Source organism: Akebia trifoliata, chromosome 4 (genome assembly GCF_017979445.1).
Source record: "Akebia trifoliata isolate Shusen 1 chromosome 4, ASM1797944v1, whole genome shotgun sequence".
NCBI classification, from domain to species: Eukaryota; Viridiplantae; Streptophyta; class Magnoliopsida; order Ranunculales; family Lardizabalaceae; genus Akebia; species Akebia trifoliata.
Window position 1 is genome coordinate 3,828,144 of NC_141378.1, and position 22,712 is coordinate 3,850,855.

Here is a 22,712-nt window from a genome sequence, read left to right on the forward strand (position 1 = left end):
TGTAGAAATTTTTAATTGATATCTTGAATGCAAATAAGCACTAGTGAAGAAAGTTACATTTTTTTTATATCTACATTTTATTTTCCAATTCTCAGCGTGAAGTTTTTTTTTTTTCCTTCCATTATACTGGTGCAAGACCAAGACATTTAAGCAATAATAATTTTTATGCGTATTTTATTGTTGAAATAAATAGGCTGAAAGGGACTAGCCAATTAAAAAAGAGAGTTACGCTAACGCCACAACATCTCTGAGCAATTCTTCGCTGACTTGCGTAGCAATTGGTGTGGCGTTAGTAAGAGTTGGTGTGGCAATAACAGCTCTCTTAGTAAAAGATGGAATTAAAAAATTGCTTTGATCCACAGAGTAACGACAATATATGAGTCCAAGTCCCATTAGCGACCTTTTTGAGTCCAAGACTAATTAGATGCCCTATGGGACGGCCTAGCAACTTTTGAGGGGCCCACCAAGTCTCAACCAGAGATTAAGTCCAAAATGAATATCACAATCCAAATTTTCAATAAAACAATTTTATGATTAATCTTAAAAATGAAAACTAATAAAAATAAAAATAAAAAACATTCCCAAAAAGTTTATTTCTCTATATAAATGTACAAAACAAAAAACCAATAAGATCATTCATTTCCATATCAACTGATATAAATCAATCCAAAAGGACCTTTTCACTGTTGCATATTAACACAATTAATCATATTAGCACTCATATGGTGAATATGCAACTATGAAATTTAATGTCTTGAAGAGAGAATCAGAAACTTTAAAAATTGCATGGTTTTGCTAAACAACAGTAGGTGGAGATACCGCCTAGTTTCTGCAGTTCAAACTTGAAAGTCTCTATAGCCAATACATTATTAAATGTATTTACTTTATTAATTAAAGGCGATATGGAGTCGTAGCTGACTTACATAACCTCAACATGAAGATATGAGGAAGCAAATTAAAATTTCTGTATGAAGTCGTAAATGTGCGTCGTGACTTCGTCAGCCCTTTCTTGGTTGATGAAGTGAGCAACTCCCTTCATTACAACAACTTCCTGCAGAAATGGCACGTCTTTTTTAAAGCCGCTGCCCTCTATATATTCCTTGGTCCCTGGGGTGGTATAGGTCAAGTCCTCATCCCCTACCATAAACTTAACTGGCACTTTCACTTGTACACCAGTCCATGGTGCAGTGAGCTCCCAGTTTCTGCCCAAAGAGAAAAAGAAAAAAAAAATACTCAGTAAATTATCAACAAACATATTCTATATGTATATAAGATGACACAAAAGTAAAATACAACTACTTGTACAATGTGATTGTTGTCATATTTCTGTACTTATTGGATATGGACAGCTAAATAATAAAAATTAAATTTGTTGAAAAAAGGTTCATTTCACGCTTGCAGTTTATGTTGATCATGTTTTATATATGATTTTCAAATATAACCAAAGTTTGTGGTTAACATACAGGTCTATAGCTCGGTAGTAGTTCAATCCTCCAGTGAAGCCTTTTTGGTCAAATTTGCTGGCATAATAATTAATGTCTTCTTCTGACAACCAAGATGGCAACGTCCTGGGAGTATTGGGCAAACCTCCAAACCCTGTTGATTTAGGTATATGTAGTGGACCCGTACTTCGGAGTGTTAGAAATTTCTTCATTATTGCTGGAGTACCAAGGCGAGCAAAATCGGCTTCCGTCTCTCCAGGTTCCTTCAACACAATTAAGCAATACCTTTTGTCAATAAGGAATTTTATGTATTTAGAATATAAGAACTGCGGACTAACATAACAGTATGTATGTCTACACATAAATTGAGGGCCGCTACCATTATTTGTTATCACCTTCATACGTTGAATACTACGTCAGGATTGGATGAAATAGAGGAATACTCACCTCCGGATTGAAGGATGGCAGAATTCATCCTCCATACTTAAAAGGGAGTTGGAAGAAACTTCCTCGATGTCCAAAATAAGTTAAATGAGAAACATTTGGTAGTCCTAGTGTTACTATATGTATAATGTTACAGTAAGTTTCAAGAGTCTACCTTGGCATAAAACAGAAGATTTAAAGCCAAATTCAACTATGGATTATCAAGAATCTAATTTAAAGCTTGTCAGAGATAAAATTAAGTGCAAGATTTACTTAAAGGTATCTAATTTCCACTTTGAAAACCCAAATTCATAAAAAAAAATTAAGCTCATAACTAAGAAAAAACGAAGGATAGCATCTTCAATTCCATGGAACAGAACAACCACCAAATTAATTACTTTTTCCCACATTACACCAAACCCAACAGCTACATTTCATCAAAGAGTCTGGATCCTATGCACCCAGGGTGGAGGATTGAAACCCTCCTCCCACACCTTAACACATGCCACATAAACCACAATCCAAGGGATTTGATGCCTAAAATATCTCCTTTTTAAAATGTCCTTAGATTATGACGTACACATGGCACCCTGGGTGCATAGGATCTGGATTCTTTCATCAAATAGGTTCCTTTCTAAAATATTGTGCTGAGGTTAGTTATACAGATAACAAGCCAAACTGCCAAAGCAGAAAAAACTATGGATCGTCAAGAATCTATTTTAACAAATTCATAACAAAGAAAAGGAAAAAGATAGCATCTTTACTTCATGTGGAGCAGAATCTATGGATCATCAAGAATCTAATTTAAATTAAATCCTACTGCAATATTTACTTAAAAGGGGTATCTAAATTCACTTTGAAAACCCAAATTCATCACACACACACACACACACACACACACACAAAAATTAATTAATGAGAAATTAAGATTCATAACTAAGAAAAGAAAAAAGATACCATCTTTACTTCAAACGGAACAGAACAACAACCAATTAATCTATAAAAAAATGAAAATAAAAACAGAAGAGAAACCTGGAATCTGCAAATATAGTAGTCATCACTAAAGAGAGCTCGCATGCTCGCGATTGGCTTTCGCGAGGGATGTCTGGGTCTAAAGGGGACACTCATGTTCACCAAAGCCTTAACTCGATCCGGTCGTAACAAGCAGAAATACCAAGCGATAGCCGCACCCCAATCGTGCCCCACCAGGAACACCTATCAAACACAAACCCCTCACACCCTTTCCTCCATTAAAGAAAAGAAAATAAATAAATAAATAAAATTGGGTACTCTGTTTAATTACCTGGTCTTGACCTAGAGAGTCAATGAGGGCGATGAGATCACCAACGATGTGAAATATAGTGTAGTTATGGAACGAAGGGGGTGCGTCAGTGTCGCCATAGCCACGCAGGTCTGGAGCCACCGCTCGGTATCCAAGGTTGGCGAGGCCGAGTATTTGGTGGCGCCATGAGTACCAAAGCTCGGGAAAGCCGTGAATGAAGAGAACCATTGGGCCTTCGCCTTTCTCTGCTATGTGCATGTTTATACCATTTACGGCTAATATCTTGTGCTGTATCTCCTCCATCTCTCTCTCTCTCTCTCTCTCTCTCTCACTAAGAGTCAAAATATCCTTTGTTGTGGTGAAGCTGCTGGTGGTGCTTCTTGCTTGGGTTTCTTTAAGTAAAGAAAGAAGAGAGAGAGAGAGAGAGAGAGGATTAATTGAGCACCAAAGAAGAAGGGCTACCTCCTTTATATTACGATCTTATCGTCTTCTGATTTTGTTTCGTTGTTGGGGAAAGTTTTTTTCCGCACGCAGACTCGCACATGTATTATCAATGAATAATGGTTAATTTATTAATTAATTTCTAAAAAATAATATTAAATTTTAAAAAATTACTTAAAACGGCCAGCGTGTCAAAGCTTCTTTTAGTAATTATTAATTAATAAATTTTAGAGTCAGTCCTGCAATGACCTCAAGCTCCAACGTCATACGGCTCTTCTCGACGTAAAAGTGGATAGGATAGCAACCATAGATACTTATTCACTCGTATCTCGATGAAAAGCATGTACGATTCCCATGCCTTTTCAAGTCAAGAAGTGTGAAATGAAGGTGACCTCATCATTATTCTAAATTCTATTCTTAAATCTTGGGAACTAGGTGAGAACTCGTTTGTCGTTACCCCACCATTTTTAAAACCTTTGACCAAACTCAAAAATCATTAGTTGTTAGAAATTATTGTGTTGGGATCTAATTTTTTACAAGAAATCTAAAGGGTTTTGGGTGTTGGATTTTCAATTTGGTAATCCATTTGAGTTGGACGACTCTCACTAAGATTTGATATCTTATCAAAGTAAGTAGAGCGCTTCTTTTTCTTGGCCAAACTCACGCAGGACGTCGGAGAGCCAAAACGCTAGATAGTCCAGTGTTAAATCGGTGTTTTTAATAATTTAAAAAGAAAATGGTGTCTTTTATATTTAATTAAAATTTTTACCATTTTCTCAATAATTTTGCAAAAATAAAATCAATGATTGAAAATAAGTAAAAGTGGGGGTGTCAATAGAAACTCTCTCCCGTTTATTTAGATTTTATTTGTTCGATAAATGTAAGATTTTATTTGGGGGCCGATCCTAATTGTAAACAACTGCTTTGAATGGGTTAGAATGCTTTGTGACCTTCAAGTACTAACTTACAACCAAAATTTTTGTAATTCTTTTAATGATGTGTTTTAATTTTTAATTAGGATTTGATAACTATTTTAAGAAATTGGAGTGCAATAAGTTAAAGTTGGGTGCCAATAACAACTCTTTTTACCTAGAGTTAATATACCTTAGGGTGTATTTGATTGCAGAGAAAATATTAATTGGCAAATGATTTTCAAGGCAAATCATTTTCTATTATTTGGGCACAATATGACAATTTTTCTACAAAATATTTTTATTATTTAAATTATATAAAAAATTTATTTTAATTTGACTTTTGTGATAATTATATAAAAAATAATGATAAAATCATTTTATGGGAAAGATTTGATATATTACACCCCAATTTCTTAAATTATTAGAGAATTATTATTGACACTCCAATTTTTTTTAGAGAACTACCATTTGCACCTTACGTTTTAATTATTTTACCTCAATTTTTTAAATTATTTATCACATCTCAATAAAAGATTAAAATACATTTTTCAAACATTACAAAGGTTTGGCTCAAATTATAATCTCAACATTATAATATTAGTTCAAACAATTTTAGTTGTTGTTTACAATTATGATTAGCTTGTATAAAATTCTAAACCACAAAAAATAGAGATAGTTTCTTTTGGCACCTCAACTTTTACTTATTTTTTTATTTGGGGTGTAAGCAATAAAATATGGGGTGCCAATATTAGATCTCTAACTTTATTTATAAAATAAATATTGATATAGTTTAAAATTAATTTTTTTTAACAATTTAGATATTTATTTTATAAATAAAATTATGTTTGTTTAATTTCATTTTTTTTTTTTTTTTTGTGATTTTTATTTTGTTTAACTTTATTTATAAAACAAGTATTGATTTTGTTTGATTTGTCGTTTGTTAGCAAATCATTTTATAAGGGGGAGAGGTAAGAAAATGATTTTCTGATAATGAAGGAAAATCGAGGGTGTTAGTAAATCATTTTTCACGCAAATTTAGAGTTTTTGACGCGTCAAACACTGAAAAATTGTCATTTTCCATTGAACTTCAACTTTTCCCTGATTTTCAGTGCAATCAAATATACCCTTAGTATAATATTAATCCACTTATGGTTTGGGATTTGTTAATATACCTTAGTAGAATTTCTAATCTACTTAAGGTTTGAGATTTGTAATTTGGAGTCTAATTCCAATTGATATTGAATCGGGATTTAAGATGCCCCCTTCCTACAATGTTTATGCATTTTGATTGGAGTTTAAAACAAAATATTCCTAACCAAGCCGTATTTTACATAGCACGGTGTATTTAAATTCTAATAAAAATGTGCCATGTAGATTAGGGCTGGCAATGGATTGGTTCAATACTATTACAATATCAATCCAAATTTTTTTATACATGTTCCCCAATTCAATCGGATTAATGAATATGTGAATTGAATCCAATCCGATCCGAACACATGCCTTATTTTCAAATTATTAATTTTTATAAAATTTAAAAATTTAAAATTCTTTCAACAACAAATATAGAAAGTAACCGAAAAAGACTAAAACATTTTATTTATATATACTTATATAAAATTAAGAATAATAATTTTTTTATTAAAATATGTTTAGATACGTTATTGTTGTTGTTGTTATTTTTTTTTTTTTGAGCGGATTGGAGTCTATTGAGGTGCATTAAATACACGGGATCTACTTTTTTACTGAAATTACCCTAAAAATACCCGTAGGTGCTTGTCCCCAAGGTGTATTTAATGCATTTTAAAACATGCCTATTAACCTATTTGAAATATTGAAGGACCCCTCCTCGTTGCAAGACGGCTAGAAGCATTTTGAATTGATTTCACACCCCTTAAATTTTCCCCAAAATTTAAAACACCTCCTTGCAAACCCCACGTGTAATCCAATGGAAAGGATTTCTTCAAAATTTTGAGACACGGCTGCCCGCTTCAAAGTATTTTTCCTTTAACAAGATCCTTAAAAAAAAATGTGTAGGTTGTCAAAAAATGGCATTGTCCACTTGGGGTGCAACTTGGTTCGGTTCGGTTTGAGGTCAAATTGGAATTGAATCAACATAGGTCAGTTCCATTAAATAAGAACCTGAACCGAACCAAATTCCATTGGAACTAAACCAACCCAAACCAAATTAAAGTCAGTTCGATTTCACGGATTGCAAATATTTTATAAATTATAAGTAATATTTTTAATGAAAAAATAAACATAAAATTTCATATAATAAATCACAAATCTATCCATAAAAAATCATTAATTTATCCATAAAAGATCATTAATCTATGTAATAACGCTTAAAATAATTCATAATAATTATTATATACATATGTATTTATTTATTGCATAGGGGTTCGATTCTTGGTTTGGTTCGGTTCTATACAAGCTTGATCCAAGAATCGAATCAAATTAATCGATTCTCCATTTTTGTAATTCGGAACTGAACCACAACTTGTTCCAAACCACCCTAAAGCCATTGGTTTGATTCGGTTCTCGATTTGAACCGGACCAAGTTGCACCCTTATTGTCCACACATCCACATCAGCAATGTGGAAATCAGTGTCATTTTTAATGTCACTTTGGCCTTTTCCATATTAAAACTTTGACTCGTAGTAGGATCTAGAACAAAAATGGACCCATCACAAGCTAGAAACGAGTGAAACAACGTCAACTTCAAAGTCACTCACGTATTTTCCGGCCCCACAATCTCTTTAATAAACTACTTAGACGCTAGTGTTCGACACCATCATCTCTTTTGGGTGGACGTGTTTGATGTCACACGCATAAGATACCTTAGCGCATATTGGCTGTATTTGAGTACAATAAGAAGTTGTTATTCGGCACCCAACGGTTACTAATTACACTCCAATTAAAAATAAAGAAAATAAATGAATGGCTGAGAATAAGTAGGGGGGAGTGTTCTCTCTCTCTCTCTCTCTCTTTTTTCCCCTTTTTTTTTTAAAGGAGATTTTTATTTTTTGAATTTAAGATTTTATATGAATCTAACCATAAATGTAAACAAGTGACTATTGTTATAAAGTTAAGATTATAATTTGAGCCAAACTTTTGTAATGTTTTAAGAGTGTGCTTTAATCTTTAATTAGTGTGTGATAAATAATTCAAAAAATTGTGATATAATAAATAAAATTGGGTGTCAAGATACCAAAAGTTGATCAAATTCAAATACTAAATGAAAACAATAGAAATGTTCAAATCTAATGATTAAATTTGTGCCAGACATTTAAGTTATCTCTTGCAAATAAAATAGATAAAGATAAATAAGAAAGACAAACATTTTACAATATTTATTGTTTTCACTCTTAAGAGTTGATTGGTCTTCTTTGAATGGTGCCATGTGAAACATTTATATGAGAAATCCAAAAGTTAGGTACTGATTGGTCTTTTTTGGTGTTACAATTTCTTGTTTTCTTCAAAAGTTCGAAGCGTTTTCGTACAAAACGTTTTTGGTTATTTATCACTTTGCCTTATGTCTCTCAAGTTAAAAAACAACACTACTCTTCTTCCTCACGCCCCATTGTTGTCCATCATCAATTGACCTTTTTTGGCTAATGTTTTTGTCGTCAATGCCGTTATGTTCATAGTGGCTACCTTCAATGGTAAAATATTATTACTTTTTATTTTTTATAGTCTTTGATCAACGTTCATCTCTTTGATTTGTGATCATTGATCATAAATTATAGATCATGAATCTTTAATTTAATTTGAACTACTTCAATGATATTTAGCTTCATACATAAAACTATGCAAATTCATTTTTATGTGTTGATGAGGTAGAAACTAATGAATTCGATGATACATATGTGAAGAAAATTTCCAGGCGAAGAGAAGGAATATGTGGTTATCTATATAATTTAGGTTGTAGTATTGTACATTTTATGGGGATGTTAATTTTAATTTTGCTGTTATATATAGGTATTTATTAAATTAGTGGTACCTTTTAGTTTAATTTGAACGTTATATTTTATTTTTTATTACATTTTTCTTAATTGGTATGTAAGTCTTATTTTTAGGAACTAATTCTAAATTTTGCATGAATTAAGAGCTCAAAATTACTTTTACCAAACAACTTTTCATGTTAAGGAGTTGATTAAGTATGCCACTTGGCGAGTTACATTATCATGACTCTATTTATTTTACATTAATGTTGGAGTGACCATAGTGAGGGATATACAGAAGACATCTTGACCTGGTGGTATGCGTATACCGATGCATTTCTCCGAGATACGAGTAAAATGCATCTACGGACATGTGCACGCCACCACATCAAGGTGTCTCCACTGAAATCAATCCAGCATGACTCTTTTTTTTAACATCATAAACAAGAGCTTTAATAATGCCAACTTGTTCTTACTTTTAAAAAAATAATGTCCAATGGCATACGTTTTGGTCTTGACATCATGCATTCAATTTTTGTTAATAATGGATTTATTTATTTATATGCTAGAAAACAACTTTCTTTGATGGCTTCTAATCATTTGAATTAACTATGACTATTTCTTATTATTAATTCCTATCCATTGAATTTAATCAAAATTTTATATTGACATTTTTCTATCATCAATGAAGATTATTTGTGTATGTAAATTCAAAATGAGCATATTTATGAGATTAATGGATCCAAAAGAAACTCCTACAATACATATTCAGCGGGTCTATGCGATGAAAATTTATGTGGCTAGAAACATTAAGGGATTTATAGAGTTGTGATAAAGGTACACAATAAAACGTATATGGCTTACATGGCAAAAGCATGGAACTATGGATCTTTTTCGTTGGGATACACAAGGAAAAAGATCTACAGTTCTATACCCTTGTCACGTTAGTCGTGTATGTGTCAGCGCGTCGTTTCATCATTAGTCTTTTACAAAAGAGTTATAGATCGAAGATAAGGTTGAATAGATTAAAAGAAATTTACAAGAGGTTCAAAAGCTTAGAGATGACGGATCTTCCAAATAGAAATCAAAAGATTTTTTGCTTAAAGTTTGAAAAGCATGAATATATGGATTCTTGGGAGACAAATCAAGTGTTTTTTTCCTTAGAGATTGAAGATGAGGGCATTTAATTCTTGTTTCATTAATCTATAAGAGAAGACCAAGATCAAGGGGGCATGTCATCATTTTGAAAATACATAGGGTTGTATGACAATTAGTGAATACTAGTGTGTAGCAAACAACCATTTTCTTTCCCTATTTAGCATAATAACTAACTTCAGTTCTTTTGTGTTTGAAACTTGAAACTTGAACCACAACAGAACTAAAGAGACCGTATCAACAGCAATTGAGAGGCATAGCGCATCTCTCTTTTAAATTGTAACACAAAACCAACTCATTCCAACTCTTTCATCCTTCAAAAATAGCTAAAACTAAAACCACCCAACAAACACAATCTCCTCTATAATAAACAACACATCCATCACAAGTTCAAACCTCAAAACAAATTAATTAAGATCCTTAGAAATTAATGGAGTCCATCTCAAGTTTCTTCTTTCTCCTATCTCTCACTCTCTCCATCACCCTTCAAACCCACCAAGTTTTTGCCACTAATAAAGCTCAAACTGGTGGCTCTGATCTCATCACCAAAACTTGCGCAACATCTGCATACAAGGACCTATGCGTCAAGACCCTCCGATCTGACCCAACAAGCAAGGATGCAGACCTCAATGGCCTTGCTTCAATAGCAGTCAAACTAGCGGTGAACAAAGGAACCGAAATATCGGAACATGTAAACGAGTTGCTCAAGTCGACATCGGATCCTTACGAACAGCAATGTCTCAATGATTGCTCTGAGAATTACATGGATGCTGTGGATCAGTTGGAGGACTCGCTTGCGGCATTGGATTCTAAAGGGTATGACGATGTTAATTCGTGGGTGCAAGCGGCCATGGCGGATGCCCAGTCATGTGAGGATGGATTCAAGGAGGAGTTTGGACATGCTTCGGTTCTTTCGGATCGGAATACTCTCTTCAGCCAGTTATGCACCAATGCTTTAGCCATCACTAATGCCTTGGCTGGAATTTAATTTGATTTGATCTGTTTGTTTAATCTAAATTTAATTCTGGTTTTCTACTAAAGTTTTGGTCTTTTATGTCTTGTTATTGTTTCTAAACTCCATTAATTAATTGTGTTATAACTCTATTCTGGTTGCATAAAGGACACACCTAGAGTAACAACCCAACACATAACAATATATAGGAATTTGATTATTTCCTGAAATCTATACCTAATGGCACTTAGGTTTTTGAATTTCTACAAATATTGAGTAACGCTAGCCTTACTGACTTAATAAGATTTCAAATCTTACTGAGGGTCATTGAGCTCACCTTGTGACATTAAAAAACAAGAGATGATCGATGCTACAGGAATGCAGATTGACAAAATCACTAGAAGAGTGCTCCAACAATTTTGAGTCGATACTCTAATAGGGGTGCCATTCCATTCTTTTATAGATGAGAGTAGAGCATGTTGAGTCCCTCTCTTAGTAGGATTCCTCTCCATTAAGGTTTTCTAATAAAGCTATGATGAGGATTCTTTCCAATTTCTAATGGCTTAGTGTTTTCTTAATATTGACATTCTTTAAGGGAGATGCTATTACCACACTAACTTTTGGTAATGCCACAACAATTCCTATTCAAATCACCAAAGAATTGCACACGGTTGGGGTGGCGTTAGCAAAAGTTGGTATATCAATAGCAACTCTCTTCTTTAAATTTGAATCCAACTACGTTAAAAATACAAAAACACGTAGGCTACCAAAATAGATCTAACAATCTACAGGACTGTGGTATTGGATGACGAATTTGGTAACCCATTTGTGCTCAACCACCATTTCTAAGATTTGAAATCTTACCAAGTTAGTAAGGAAAATGTTTCGCATATAGACTTCGGAGAGAAGGAGATAAAGTACAGTTTCAGCATCATCTATGCCTTTCTTCTATATTGGGTTAACAACATGAATCCCATTTATCCATTCAACTCTATATTGAGCAATGTTTGGGTTCAACTTTTATGGTGGATCCAGTCATAGCTAATCTTGGCCCATTAAGAAAGAGAGCCCAACGACCATGACACAAATATACACTTACGGAGTTTATTTTAAAGGTGAGCACTTAAAGAAAAAAAGAAGAGAGTCCCACATCGCCAGAGAAATTGAAACTCCAATCGCAAACACTTACATAAGATTCTCATATGTGAGAAAGTAAAGCACGCAGCCCCGCAGTGAGCACAAAGCGAACTATTCTTTCGCCTTTTACTAAAGAATACCGTGTGCTCGCTGCAAAAAGGGGCATACGCCTATTTTTGTGGGGGTCAATTCTTTCAAAGGAATTCCCCAAACAAAGCTAATTTTAATTGTTTATTCTGAACTTAGGTTTGCGATCAAATTCTAAAGTCAAGACCCTTAAGTGATATTTAGTTATAGAGTTGCTATTGGCACCCCAACTTTTACTTATTACAGCCCACTTTAAAATACAATGATGAATGCATAGGTTATAAAAAGTGACATATGCTACACTTACCAAAGATTGAACTAAGTAAACAATAATAAAAATGTTACAAAACCCAAGCAATGCATTTGCAAGGTTCACATTAGATATTACATGGTACTTATTTAGTTAACTAAAACAATTACAACAAGAATCAATGAACAAGATGAAGAGTGTCCTTAAGGAGCATTTTCATGATAAACCACCTTGGTAAACCACTCCTGTTGCTAGTAACCAATCATTCCCCGATATAAAACTAGAGACAGTGAAAGCGGCTGCATCAATCGCGTTTATAATTCTGTAACCAGGCCATGTAACTCTACCAGTAGTGTTGGATCCAGGTCCCCTGTTGTTGTATTCGGCATAATACAAGGTACTTAGAGCAAAATCGCCAGACCATGCGTTCCAACCTGATGGATTGATTAAACTATCAATGAAAGATTGCATGAAGATTGTCCTTGAATACTCTTTCCACGGCCGTCCTAGATATGTCTTTGTAGTACCATTGCTCGAAGCCAATTCTGAAGATGCCAATATACTACAATTTTGGATTGAAGTGCCCGTGTTTTGATTTGGGTCTGTTCTACCTTGAGCTGTGAGGGCATTAAATTGACCCACCATGGGCAACCGTGCATATATATTGCAATTTTGGAAAACAACAGCTGCATTACCAAATATAAAATCCACAGTCCCGTATATGTCGCATTCTCTATAGAATTGCCTTAGAGAATGGGTGTACAAGGTATCTTGGTACCCTTCAAAGCTACTACTGTAGAAAGCCGATAAGTCAGCCCCATTTCGAAGTGCCACCGCTTGGTGCTTGATTGCCCCTGCTGTATTACGTATAGTCATATTTACCCCGACGAACCCCTGTCCAACCACAGCTGCAAAAGAAAAGATTTGTTCAAAATTGTCATAATAATTGTTGAGTGTATATTTTTCTCCACTCTTGGGTGTGTCATACCCTAGCTAAGCCCGTGACCCTCTAATATTCATAGTTCTCCCCCTTTCCAACAGATCGATCTTTTTGAGTAGTTGGTTGGTTAACATGGTATCAGAGCACTCGGTTCGTATAGGTCATGGGTTTGATTTTTTCTGCCCTTACGGATGACGGGGAGTGTTGAGTGTATATTTTCCTCCACTCTCGAGTGTGTCATACTCCAGTTAATCCCGGTGAACCTCTAATATTCATAGTTCTCCCCCTTTCCGACAGATTGGTCTCCTTTTTGGAGTAGTTGGTTCGTTTGGTTAACAATAATGACATAAAATGTACTGTTTTTTAGGAAAATCACAGTTCGCCATTAAAATAAAATGTAAAATATAATTATATGTTATATGTAAGCATACCGAAAGTTGCGGAATTGAATGTAGTCCACCCATCAACTACGCTTCGATTGCCTGTAATGATAGTTTGATTGATACCGTCTCCAATCATCATCAAATTCTTCTTGTTCTTAGCAATGGATACATATTCCTCATAGATCCCGGAAACAATGTAAATCAAGAAGTAACCATCACTAACATCAGTGTTAGATGGAGCAGCAGTGACAGCATCACCGATGGTAGTGAAATTTCCACTCCCATCAGGGTTCACGACAACGATGTCATGTACCAAGACATTATCAAAAGCGTCATTGATGGTGGTGAGCTTCCTTTTGCTAACTGACTCAAAGATCTCATGATTATGGCTTGACATTGTCAATGGTAAGTGGCCATGTCGGAGACTTCCAATGTTGGAGAACATTAGCTTTCTCTCATGTTTACACTTACTACATTTCTTCTTCTTATGAACCCAACCACGAGTGAAGAGTGCTAGTGAAACACTATACAACTTGGTTCCATTAGAAAGAGGGGTGTAAAGGTCGTTTTTAACACTCCAAGCCGACGAGGTTGCTTGAAGGCCATCCAAACAAGTTTGTTGGTTAGTCAGTATGGCACTAAGCAAGGTTTGTAGGTCATCGGTCTGAAAACTTCGAAGGGGTTTAGTAGAATTGAGAGTCTCGCTTGTGTTCAATAGGAAATCCATCTTAAGCCCAGCTAAGAGCCGGCAGTCTTCAAGGGCCCGAATAGCAGATTTTGATAAAGTCGATTGGTGTTTAAGATACTTGTTGATCAAAGCTAGAAACTTTCTTGCGGTCGACAAGGACTTACGGGCTGAAAACTGACTGTATCTGTGGATATTACTTGTATCATTATGCGGGAATATAGACTTGCAAAATTTAGGATAAAGGGTGGAATTGCATGCTGAGTCTGGCGTGAGTGGCATGGATGAAGGGACTACGACATCTGCAGTAGAAGAAGAGAAGAAGAGAAGGAGAATGACAACGAGAGGAATGAAATAGATCTTAGTAGGCATCATTTTAAAAGGTTTAGTTAGATTTGTTTGAATTGGATTAATGTGTTAGGCTCATTTATACAGAAGATGGTCAAGATTTAGATAGTATAGAGTCATTCAAGTTGTATTTATTTAATTAAAGATTGAAGTCAACTTCTCTGTATTCTACAAAGCGCATCGATTTCCATCATCATTTACATATAGTCTTCTTCAAGACTAGAGAAACAAGTTGTTATTTTTTACTATGTTGTTATAAATAATAAAGTCCAGTCCCTCGATACTTGCACCATGTCTTCCCATATCAATCACCAATCATCCTTATATTAAGTATTCACATATGAAGTGGGTGATCAACGGGATCGTATGTTTGGGGTCATCGTATTATTCTACAAAAGCTTACATTTGAGAAAATGAAGAGAAGATATTTAAGTCTTAACATATTGTTTCCTGCCCATATGATGAGTTGCCATTAGTATTAAAATGTTACTCATAGATATATAAACTTATATGAATATATTTGTTATATAAATCAAAGGATGATAATTTGGATTTGAATTTCAATAAGATTGAGATTATCATGAATTTGGGTTGGATATTTCCCCCAAGTGGTATGACCCATTTTCTTGATTATGGGACGGGTTAAATCCATCCTAACTTAACAAAGAGTACAAAGTGAAGAAGAAAGAGGTACAATGCTCATTCATACTCTACGAGGATTAGAAAAATGCATGTGGGACAAGTAGGACACGCATAACAAGTTGGGCTCTTACAATGAGTAACCGCGTTCCATGGAAGGATGGGAAGAAGTAATCGCCCTGACATGTGCTAGCTATACACGTTATAATGGGGTTAATTTTGCCAAAATGTTGACCTTTGACACAATAGTAACCAATCAAGAAAGTTGTATATAAATTAGATGGACAGGATGATCTAATTAGGTTTGATGAACACACAAGTATTTTCCATGACTTCAAGCTTAGACACGTGATGCGAATGCGAAGAAACTTCCCTTGCTGTTTAGAAGAAGAGAGTTGTTTAATCATGCATAACTATCAACATCAACCTTAGTTTATTCTCTAAGATCATAGATGACAGTAGAATTATTTAAAAGATGATTAATCTAGCCCTTAGGGATTACTAGACTAGTCTAACAAAGTCAAAGTTCAAGACCTCAACCAAACCCTAATTTATTGATGGATAAATGGATTTTGAACACAAGATAGATTGAAATAATATTACTATAATTAATGGTAGATAGAAACTAATTAAAAGACTAAGATTGTAGGTGTTTGCACTACAAAATTTTAGGTTTTTAGCGGGGGTCAAAAACCGTCGCAAGTACCAAAAAACCGCCGCTATTAGTAATAGTGAGGGCCACGTGTAACGCCACTATAGGTGGTGTCGCTAAAAGTCATATGAAGCCCTATAGTGGCGGTCAAAAACCGCCGCTAATTGATATATTACCGTCACTATAGATATGAGTGAGACCTATAGTGACGGTCAAAAACCGCCGCTAATTGATATATTACCGTCACTATAGATATGAGTGAGATCTATGGCGATGGTTAAAAACCGCCGCTAATTAGGTTTTTAGCGTAGCTATAAATACAATTTTGAATGCTTATAATGGCCATCGCTAATAAGATTTATTTATTTTTTAATTTGTTTTATTTTAAAATTATTTATAATTAAATACCTATTTTTATACAACCTGTCAATTAACACAATTACTTAGTAAATCAAATTAGTTAAGAGACAAGTACAACAAAAAAATAAGTCGATTGAATTAAGAGTCAATGCTTATAAATCCATGTTTGATGCTTATAATCCAAGTTTATCACTCAAAAAACAAAAGCTATCTATCATGGTTGTTGTTGTGGACACTGATCATTGTCGGGTTGATTGTGCTGCTCATCAACCTACAATTCATATACATTAATCAAATTAGTCATACAAATAAATATTTATTTATTAATAAAATATTTTAAAACACAACATATTCTATTATCGGTGAGAATTTACTTTTCCCATTAGAGTAATGATCAATTCCTTGAGTCTCTCCACCTCAGCATCTCTCACAATCTGTTGTTGCTCCAAAGACTCTAATTTCTTCTTCAACTTATGTACCTCAGCAGAATCGCTAGAGGAATTTTCAGTATATGATGCAAATAATTTGCTAGGAGTCGGTCCCAGGCCGACACCACGAACACGACCATGTCTATCAGGACCCAAGACTTGAGATAATACATCATTTCGACCTGTAATGTCTTGAGAGTCTTCTGGTAATAAACTCAAAAGTTCTTTTATCTTGTCCTGCAAAATATTTTAAACATTCTTAGTATCTTTAAATTCAGATATTAACATAATTGATTAATGCTTGATGAAAATTATCTAAAATTAAACTTACAATCTTCTCTATCGTGGCCAAATCATTGGATTTGTGTGTCATGAGAAATAAGATTGCTCGACTTGGCTCAGTATTCGTTGAACTCTTTAATTTCTATGTGCATCACATTCAGACAATGACAACCAGATTAGTTTATAATATAAATAATTGGGCACGGAATTGATAGATAACATAATAAAAATATATATATACCTCATCATATCTAATACAAGCTATACTCTTCGTCCCAATTGTATGGGTCATTGTCTGTTGAGCACGATTTGCCTTATTTCTATGACTTCGAGACTGTACATTAAATAATTTGTGAGAAATTAAATATATGAGATATAGAGTACCTTATAATTTGTTTGCAACTTTTCATAATTCAATATGTATAAATTTCAAATATAAATGTACCTGCCCCTCCTCCGAATTCCAAAAGGCTACGAGAGAATACCATTGAGCCTCCAAAACATGGGATGGACGATTGGCACATCGAATTGCATCATTTTTATATTTATCATAAAATTTGATTTTCAACTTACATTTATGATCCCTCCACTTCTTGCCAATAGATTGTAACACAACTTGTTTAAGCGTGGGCGGGATATCAAATTTGGCCTGTATCAAAAATTAATTGAAAATTATGAGTCAAAATTGTTCAATGCTAAACTTATAAATTATCTAATATTATATTATAATTAATTTTTACCAATGTTGTTTGCCATGCATTTTCCTTTATTGATTCTGGCATTGCATGCCAATCAAGGATGTCAAGGGGAAACATATGGCCATCTCGAGCCAATATACCCAAGTATCTTTGGAGCTTAGCCACATGCTTCCCCACAGGCTGTCCATGGCTATCTCGCATTATTTCAAACCTTTCTCCTGGCTTTAGATTCTGTAATGAGAGGCATCGAGTGCGGCCTCTTTTTCTCTTCGACTTTGTCCTCTCACCAAATGAACTTTGTCCAGGTTCCATCTGCAAATGTAACGTGCAACAGAATGTTCAAAAGGGAGTATAATAATAATGCCACTTATAATGCCCCTTTCATGGTTACCTGCTAATTGTGAATCAAATTCCATTGGAATCAAACTAACCAAAATCAAAATAAAATCAATACGAAATGCCAATATTCTATAAATTATAAGTAATTTATTTTAATGAAAAAACAAATATAAAATTTCATACAATAAATCATAAATCTATCTATAAAAAGTTATTAGTTTATTTATAAAAGACCACTAATCAATATCCTAACTCCTAAAATAATTCATAATAATTATTGCATTGGGGTTCGATTCTCAATTTGGCATTTCTATAGGATATCCTTAACTTTAAAATCAACTGTGTTTGGATACATGCATGCATACATCATCAAATCTATGCTTTGTGTTATATTACAGGATACGCTGATTTGTAGCCCCATTCATTGTTTCTAGATCAATGCTTTGTATCAATCTCAGTCGATATCAATATGTATAGACGAATGCATTCTGGTATTTTCAACCATGAGTTTGGTTTGGCCAAGCCCCCTCTTCCCTCATTTTATATAATTAGGCATAAGGAGCATACCAAACACAAGAACTACAATTCCAATAAGAAAATTGAAATGCTAGAATCCCAACACCAAGAAGAAGAAAATTGAAATACATGATGTAAAATAACAAGTGACAAAAATAATTATGATGTGCGGAATGACCTAGAACCTGATTTCACAGCGAGTTAATTTCCCACCCAATATCCATAAACCACCTATTAAGTCCGAATTCAACAAAGGCTCTCAATTTTCCATAACACAAAAGTACCTATAATAACGACAATAGATCATTAACTTCTAGTTATCATTCAAGAGAAGATGAGAGAGTACTAGTTTGAATTAGTTTGCTTATTAATTAGGTGTTTAGTGTCAAGGGCAAAATGATTGTTCTCCCATTAGAGGATAAGATTGGTTCCCATTGATACCCCCAATCAACTAATTTTACTTTCCATGAACAACAGCAACAACAAAAGAAGCGGAAGGGCATTGGCCTTTGGGTCATAGATTAAAAGGAATAAAAAAAAGAAAAATAAAATCAACTAAATATATCTATCATTCTCTCACCATTTCTCACCTATCCATATATATGAAATAGGAATGCTAAATAATTAAGGCTAATTATATGAAAATTTGTTTGCTAGGCATACCTTAGAAGGTAGAGCAACTACAATTGCGGAAATGCAAGGGATCTCTTCAACAAGTTGGAAGATAACACGCACAACAGTGAAAATCTAAAGATCCTTCAACTGCAATAGATACAACAAACCAAACGGTCAAGCAATCAAGCCAAAAGGCTTTAAATGATGAAAAAAATTCAATATGCTAATCTTTTCAAATTAGAATGACCACACAAACATTTTATAAGAGATGGTTGAGTAAATAGGGAATACAAATTCTGAAATCTAATTTACACTCCAAAAGGTAGAGTGCAAACCAAGTATTTTTACCACAAACTCTCCTCGTCATTACAACAAAGATTAGAACTTCAAAAAAAAAAAAAAGCTACAACATAAACCAACAATCATTATAAGTGTCACCATTACAACAAATATTCTAGTATCAACAATCATCATCAAAATCTGAATCAATTTTATTGTCAACAAATTCAATAGAAGAAGCGAGTTGCGAAGAGAACAATTGAGGATGTGCATCCACTGTTTCTCCAGGCACATCTTCCCTAACCCAACTAACATCGGCATCATCATCATCTCGTTCCAAAACCCGTAAGTGTTGATTTTTGAATGGCTCATTCTCCCAAACCACATCATCATCTTCAATATATTCGCCATTCATATCAAACAAATCCCTTGGTTTAGTCTTGATCACAATTTGCCAATCTAATTCAAGTGGATCTTGCACATAGAAAACTTGCTCTGCTTGAGATGCTAACACATATGGTTCATCAGATGGATGAGATCCTTCGAATAACAATCGTGTGAAGTTCACAAGAGTGAATCCAAACTCATCAATCTTAATCCCTCTTCCTTGGGCCCTCACATCAACCCAGTCACATTTAAACAATACAAATTTAAGACGTTGAGAATACGTCAACTCAACAATGTCAGTTAAACGCCCATAATATACTAAGTCTCCTGTAATAGGCCTTGTGTCCCTAGCACTTGCATAACTTGTAGTATTTGCAGTGACTGCAACACCACTATTTTGACTCATGCGTCCCTTTTCTTTATACACGGTTCGAAACCTATATCCATTTTGAACATATCCTTTGAGCCTTTTAGCTATTGAGTCTGGACCCCTAGCAAGCCATATAATTTCATCTGGTACCACACTATTTGCTTGTTGCATTAGTTGAACCTATATAAAGAAATGAAGAAAATAAATATTATTATCAAGACATAACTTACGTGGTTAACTTATATGTATTAAGTGTGACTTACATGGTTCTTGAACCAATCTATGAATTGGTCAGTATGCATTTTTTGTATATCACGAACACGTGATCGTAATCGTGGATTTTGCATCTTAAGTTGTCGAACATGTTGTCTGCAAGGTAGTGCACAAGTTAAGATCCGTATACATTTAGTATAGAAAACTACACTTAATGAGAATGAGAAATGTATGATAATTCGCCTTACTCTAGATATATTGCAACTTTTTCATGGTTGAATAATACATAACGATGCATTTGTTGCCATTCTATCTCACTCAAGAAAAATGATTGGGCATTTCCTATCACACTTTCGTCAAGATTTCGTATTGGTCGATTGAGCTTTGTTTCAACATTATGTAAGTATCTTGAGCAGAATGTAAGACATTCTTCGGCCAAGTAACCTTCAGCAATAGACCCCTCTGGTTGTGCTTTATTACGTACATAACACTTTAATTTGTATAAGTACCTATATGTGAAAATATGAAAGTACAATAAGTCACATAGATGTTTGATAACTTATAAAGTAAAAAAGTAAATCTTTGATAACTTAAAAGGTATGAAAGACCTTTCAACGGGATACATCCAACGATATTGGACAGGTCCACCAAGCCTCGTCTCCATAGCTAGATGGATGGGCAAATGCATCATAATATCAAAAAATGCTGGTGGAAAAATCCTCTCCAAATGACAAAGTGTAAGTACAATGCGTTCTTCCAATTGTATCATATCTTGTTCTCGATAGACTTTGGAACATAATTCTCTAAAGAAATTACTTAATTCAATCAGTATTGAACTCACATTCTTGGGTAACGACTTTCTCACAGCTAATGGTAGAAATTGCTGCATTATAACATGTGAATCGTGGCTCTTTAGTCCTGATATTTTGCGTTCTCTGATATTGACACGTCTTGCGATATTTGAAGAGTAACCATCTGGAACCTTCACACTCTTTAGCACTTTACAAAACAATTCCTTCTCAGTCTTATCCATGGAGAAGCAAGCAGTAGGAAGATAAGCTTTGTTTGTACCAGGTACCACTCGTGGGTGAAGGGAGTGTCTCACGCCCATATCTACCAAGTCGAGACGAGCTTTTAAGTTATCCTTCGACTTTCCTTCAATATTCAACAATGTACCAAGTACATTATCACATACATTCTTCTCAATATGCATCACATCTAGACTGTGTCTCAATAAATTATGTTTCCAATAAGGCAACTCAAAAAATATACTCAACTTCTTCCAATTATATGGCATGTTATTTTCACTCACTTGTCTTGATCGCTTACTACCAATATGTTTACCTAACCTAAAGGTAGTTTCATCGAGTTGATTCAACACATCAAACCCAATTGGAGAATAGATGATTGATTATAAACTATACGTATGCACCTGGACTTGGATTCGGAGAAAATATGAAAAGAAAATTGTAGGCAAACGTGGATTAATGCATCCAAATAATTCTTGGTGAAGAAATGATATTTATAAGAATAAATATGGAAATTAGTATTTGGGTAAATTAGACACACTCCTTGAATTTTTGGTGAATATTTGAGATAAACTTTTGTGTTAGCATATCCCCTTTGACCTTGATCTTCTTGAGAACTATTGCAATAATTTTCACTGTACATTCAACACTCATGTACAAATGGATGTGTAAAATGAAAATATCATCGCTCAATCGACATCATAACACACCAATCATTGGATACTCTTGGGGAGGGTTTTCAATCCATGCTTGGGAAGTGTTATTAGGTCCGTTTGGTTATTAGATGCCTTGTTAGCAATTTGGAATATGGTAAAAATTCAATTCGTGAAAAATTCAAGTTCTATTTGATTTTAGATTGCAAAAATCCTGTCTAAAATTCAACCAAAAATTCTATAAATGAAAAATATGCGGCAAGAAAATGAGGGCATTAAGGTTATTGTTCCATTGATTTTTAAAAGAAAACCAAAGTTAAGGGACAAATCATCAATTTAAAAAATTAAGATGTAATCTCAAATAAATGTAAAGGGTTGTGTCATTATTTTTTTAAAGATAGAAAATGGATATTTGTCACGTAAAAATGTGGATTCTTCTAAAATTTTGGAGCATGACCACTTCAAAGTAGATTTGTGTTAGATGTCATAACTTACAAGTTTACACTTTGCAGCATACAACATATTATAAAAGCATTTTTTTTCAACCAAGTTTTACAAAAATTTGTAAATACCGTGTTTTATTTTTTTCAAACTTAAAATCCGTGAATTATTTAGAATAGTTCAATAATCCAGAAAATAATACTTTTATTGGGAAAAAAAAAAAATAATGAATTTTTCAAAAATTAGACGAAAGATTACTAACAAGGATTGGACGTGCAATGCACAATTCATGTTTAAGGCCAGGATCAGTCTTGGATCAATAAAAATAAAAGATGAGTTTTACTAGATTGGATCAACCACACCAAGGATGGTGTTTACAAGGACTCAATGGTCATTTAAAGACTCAAATTCTATAAATTCACAGACCTT

The 22,712-nt window shown here is 34.0% G+C and overlaps 3 protein-coding genes, 1 long non-coding RNA gene, 1 other non-coding gene and 1 pseudogene across 10 annotated transcripts; 2 read left to right on the plus strand and 4 right to left on the minus strand.

Annotated features, from left to right (window-relative positions):
* Positions 1 to 763: 763 nt before the first annotated feature.
* On the minus strand, positions 764 to 3,512 carry LOC147403056 (alpha/beta-Hydrolases superfamily protein). The gene is made up of 4 exons (XM_086438505.1): positions 3,169 to 3,512; positions 2,898 to 3,080; positions 1,464 to 1,705; positions 764 to 1,202 (listed from the first exon to the last, which is right to left on the minus strand). The coding sequence occupies exons 1-4, from the start codon at positions 3,448 to 3,450 to the stop codon at positions 956 to 958; spliced, it is 954 nt and encodes a 317-aa protein (XP_086294631.1). The 5' UTR covers positions 3,451 to 3,512; the 3' UTR covers positions 764 to 955.
* A 6,447-nt stretch (positions 3,513 to 9,959) lies between these two features.
* Positions 9,960 to 10,705, plus strand: LOC147403057 (putative invertase inhibitor pseudogene; annotated as a pseudogene).
* A 1,071-nt stretch (positions 10,706 to 11,776) lies between these two features.
* LOC147403058 (U5 spliceosomal RNA) lies at positions 11,777 to 11,895 on the plus strand. Its single transcript, XR_015178169.1, has one exon. It is a non-coding gene; the product is annotated as a U5 spliceosomal RNA (small nuclear RNA).
* Positions 11,896 to 12,243: 348 nt separating this feature from the next.
* LOC147403059 (putative pectinesterase/pectinesterase inhibitor 7) lies at positions 12,244 to 14,410 on the minus strand. Its single transcript, XM_086437624.1, has 2 exons — positions 13,399 to 14,410; positions 12,244 to 12,935 (listed from the first exon to the last, which is right to left on the minus strand). The coding sequence occupies exons 1-2, from the start codon at positions 14,408 to 14,410 to the stop codon at positions 12,244 to 12,246; spliced, it is 1,704 nt and encodes a 567-aa protein (XP_086293750.1).
* A 1,626-nt stretch (positions 14,411 to 16,036) lies between these two features.
* On the minus strand, positions 16,037 to 19,892 carry LOC147403060 (uncharacterized). 6 transcript variants are annotated; one of them, XM_086438515.1, is made up of 7 exons: positions 18,961 to 19,892; positions 17,654 to 17,754; positions 17,318 to 17,393; positions 16,986 to 17,078; positions 16,794 to 16,886; positions 16,409 to 16,699; positions 16,037 to 16,305 (listed from the first exon to the last, which is right to left on the minus strand). In XM_086438515.1, the coding sequence occupies exons 2-7, from the start codon at positions 17,752 to 17,754 to the stop codon at positions 16,249 to 16,251; spliced, it is 711 nt and encodes a 236-aa protein (XP_086294641.1). In that variant the 5' UTR covers positions 18,961 to 19,892; the 3' UTR covers positions 16,037 to 16,248. The 6 variants fall into 6 exon arrangements, with proteins under 6 accessions (XP_086294641.1, XP_086294642.1, XP_086294639.1 ...); XM_086438513.1 differs by having other exon boundaries at positions 16,101 to 16,305; positions 17,190 to 17,393; positions 18,961 to 19,888; XM_086438514.1 differs by lacking the exon at positions 18,961 to 19,892 and adding an exon at positions 18,476 to 18,490 and having other exon boundaries at positions 16,101 to 16,305; positions 17,190 to 17,393.
* A 35-nt stretch (positions 19,893 to 19,927) lies between these two features.
* LOC147403061 (uncharacterized) lies at positions 19,928 to 21,379 on the minus strand. The gene is made up of 3 exons (XR_015177389.1): positions 20,410 to 21,379; positions 20,212 to 20,317; positions 19,928 to 20,128 (listed from the first exon to the last, which is right to left on the minus strand). It is a non-coding gene; the product is annotated as an uncharacterized LOC147403061 (long non-coding RNA).
* Positions 21,380 to 22,712: the final 1,333 nt, after the last annotated feature.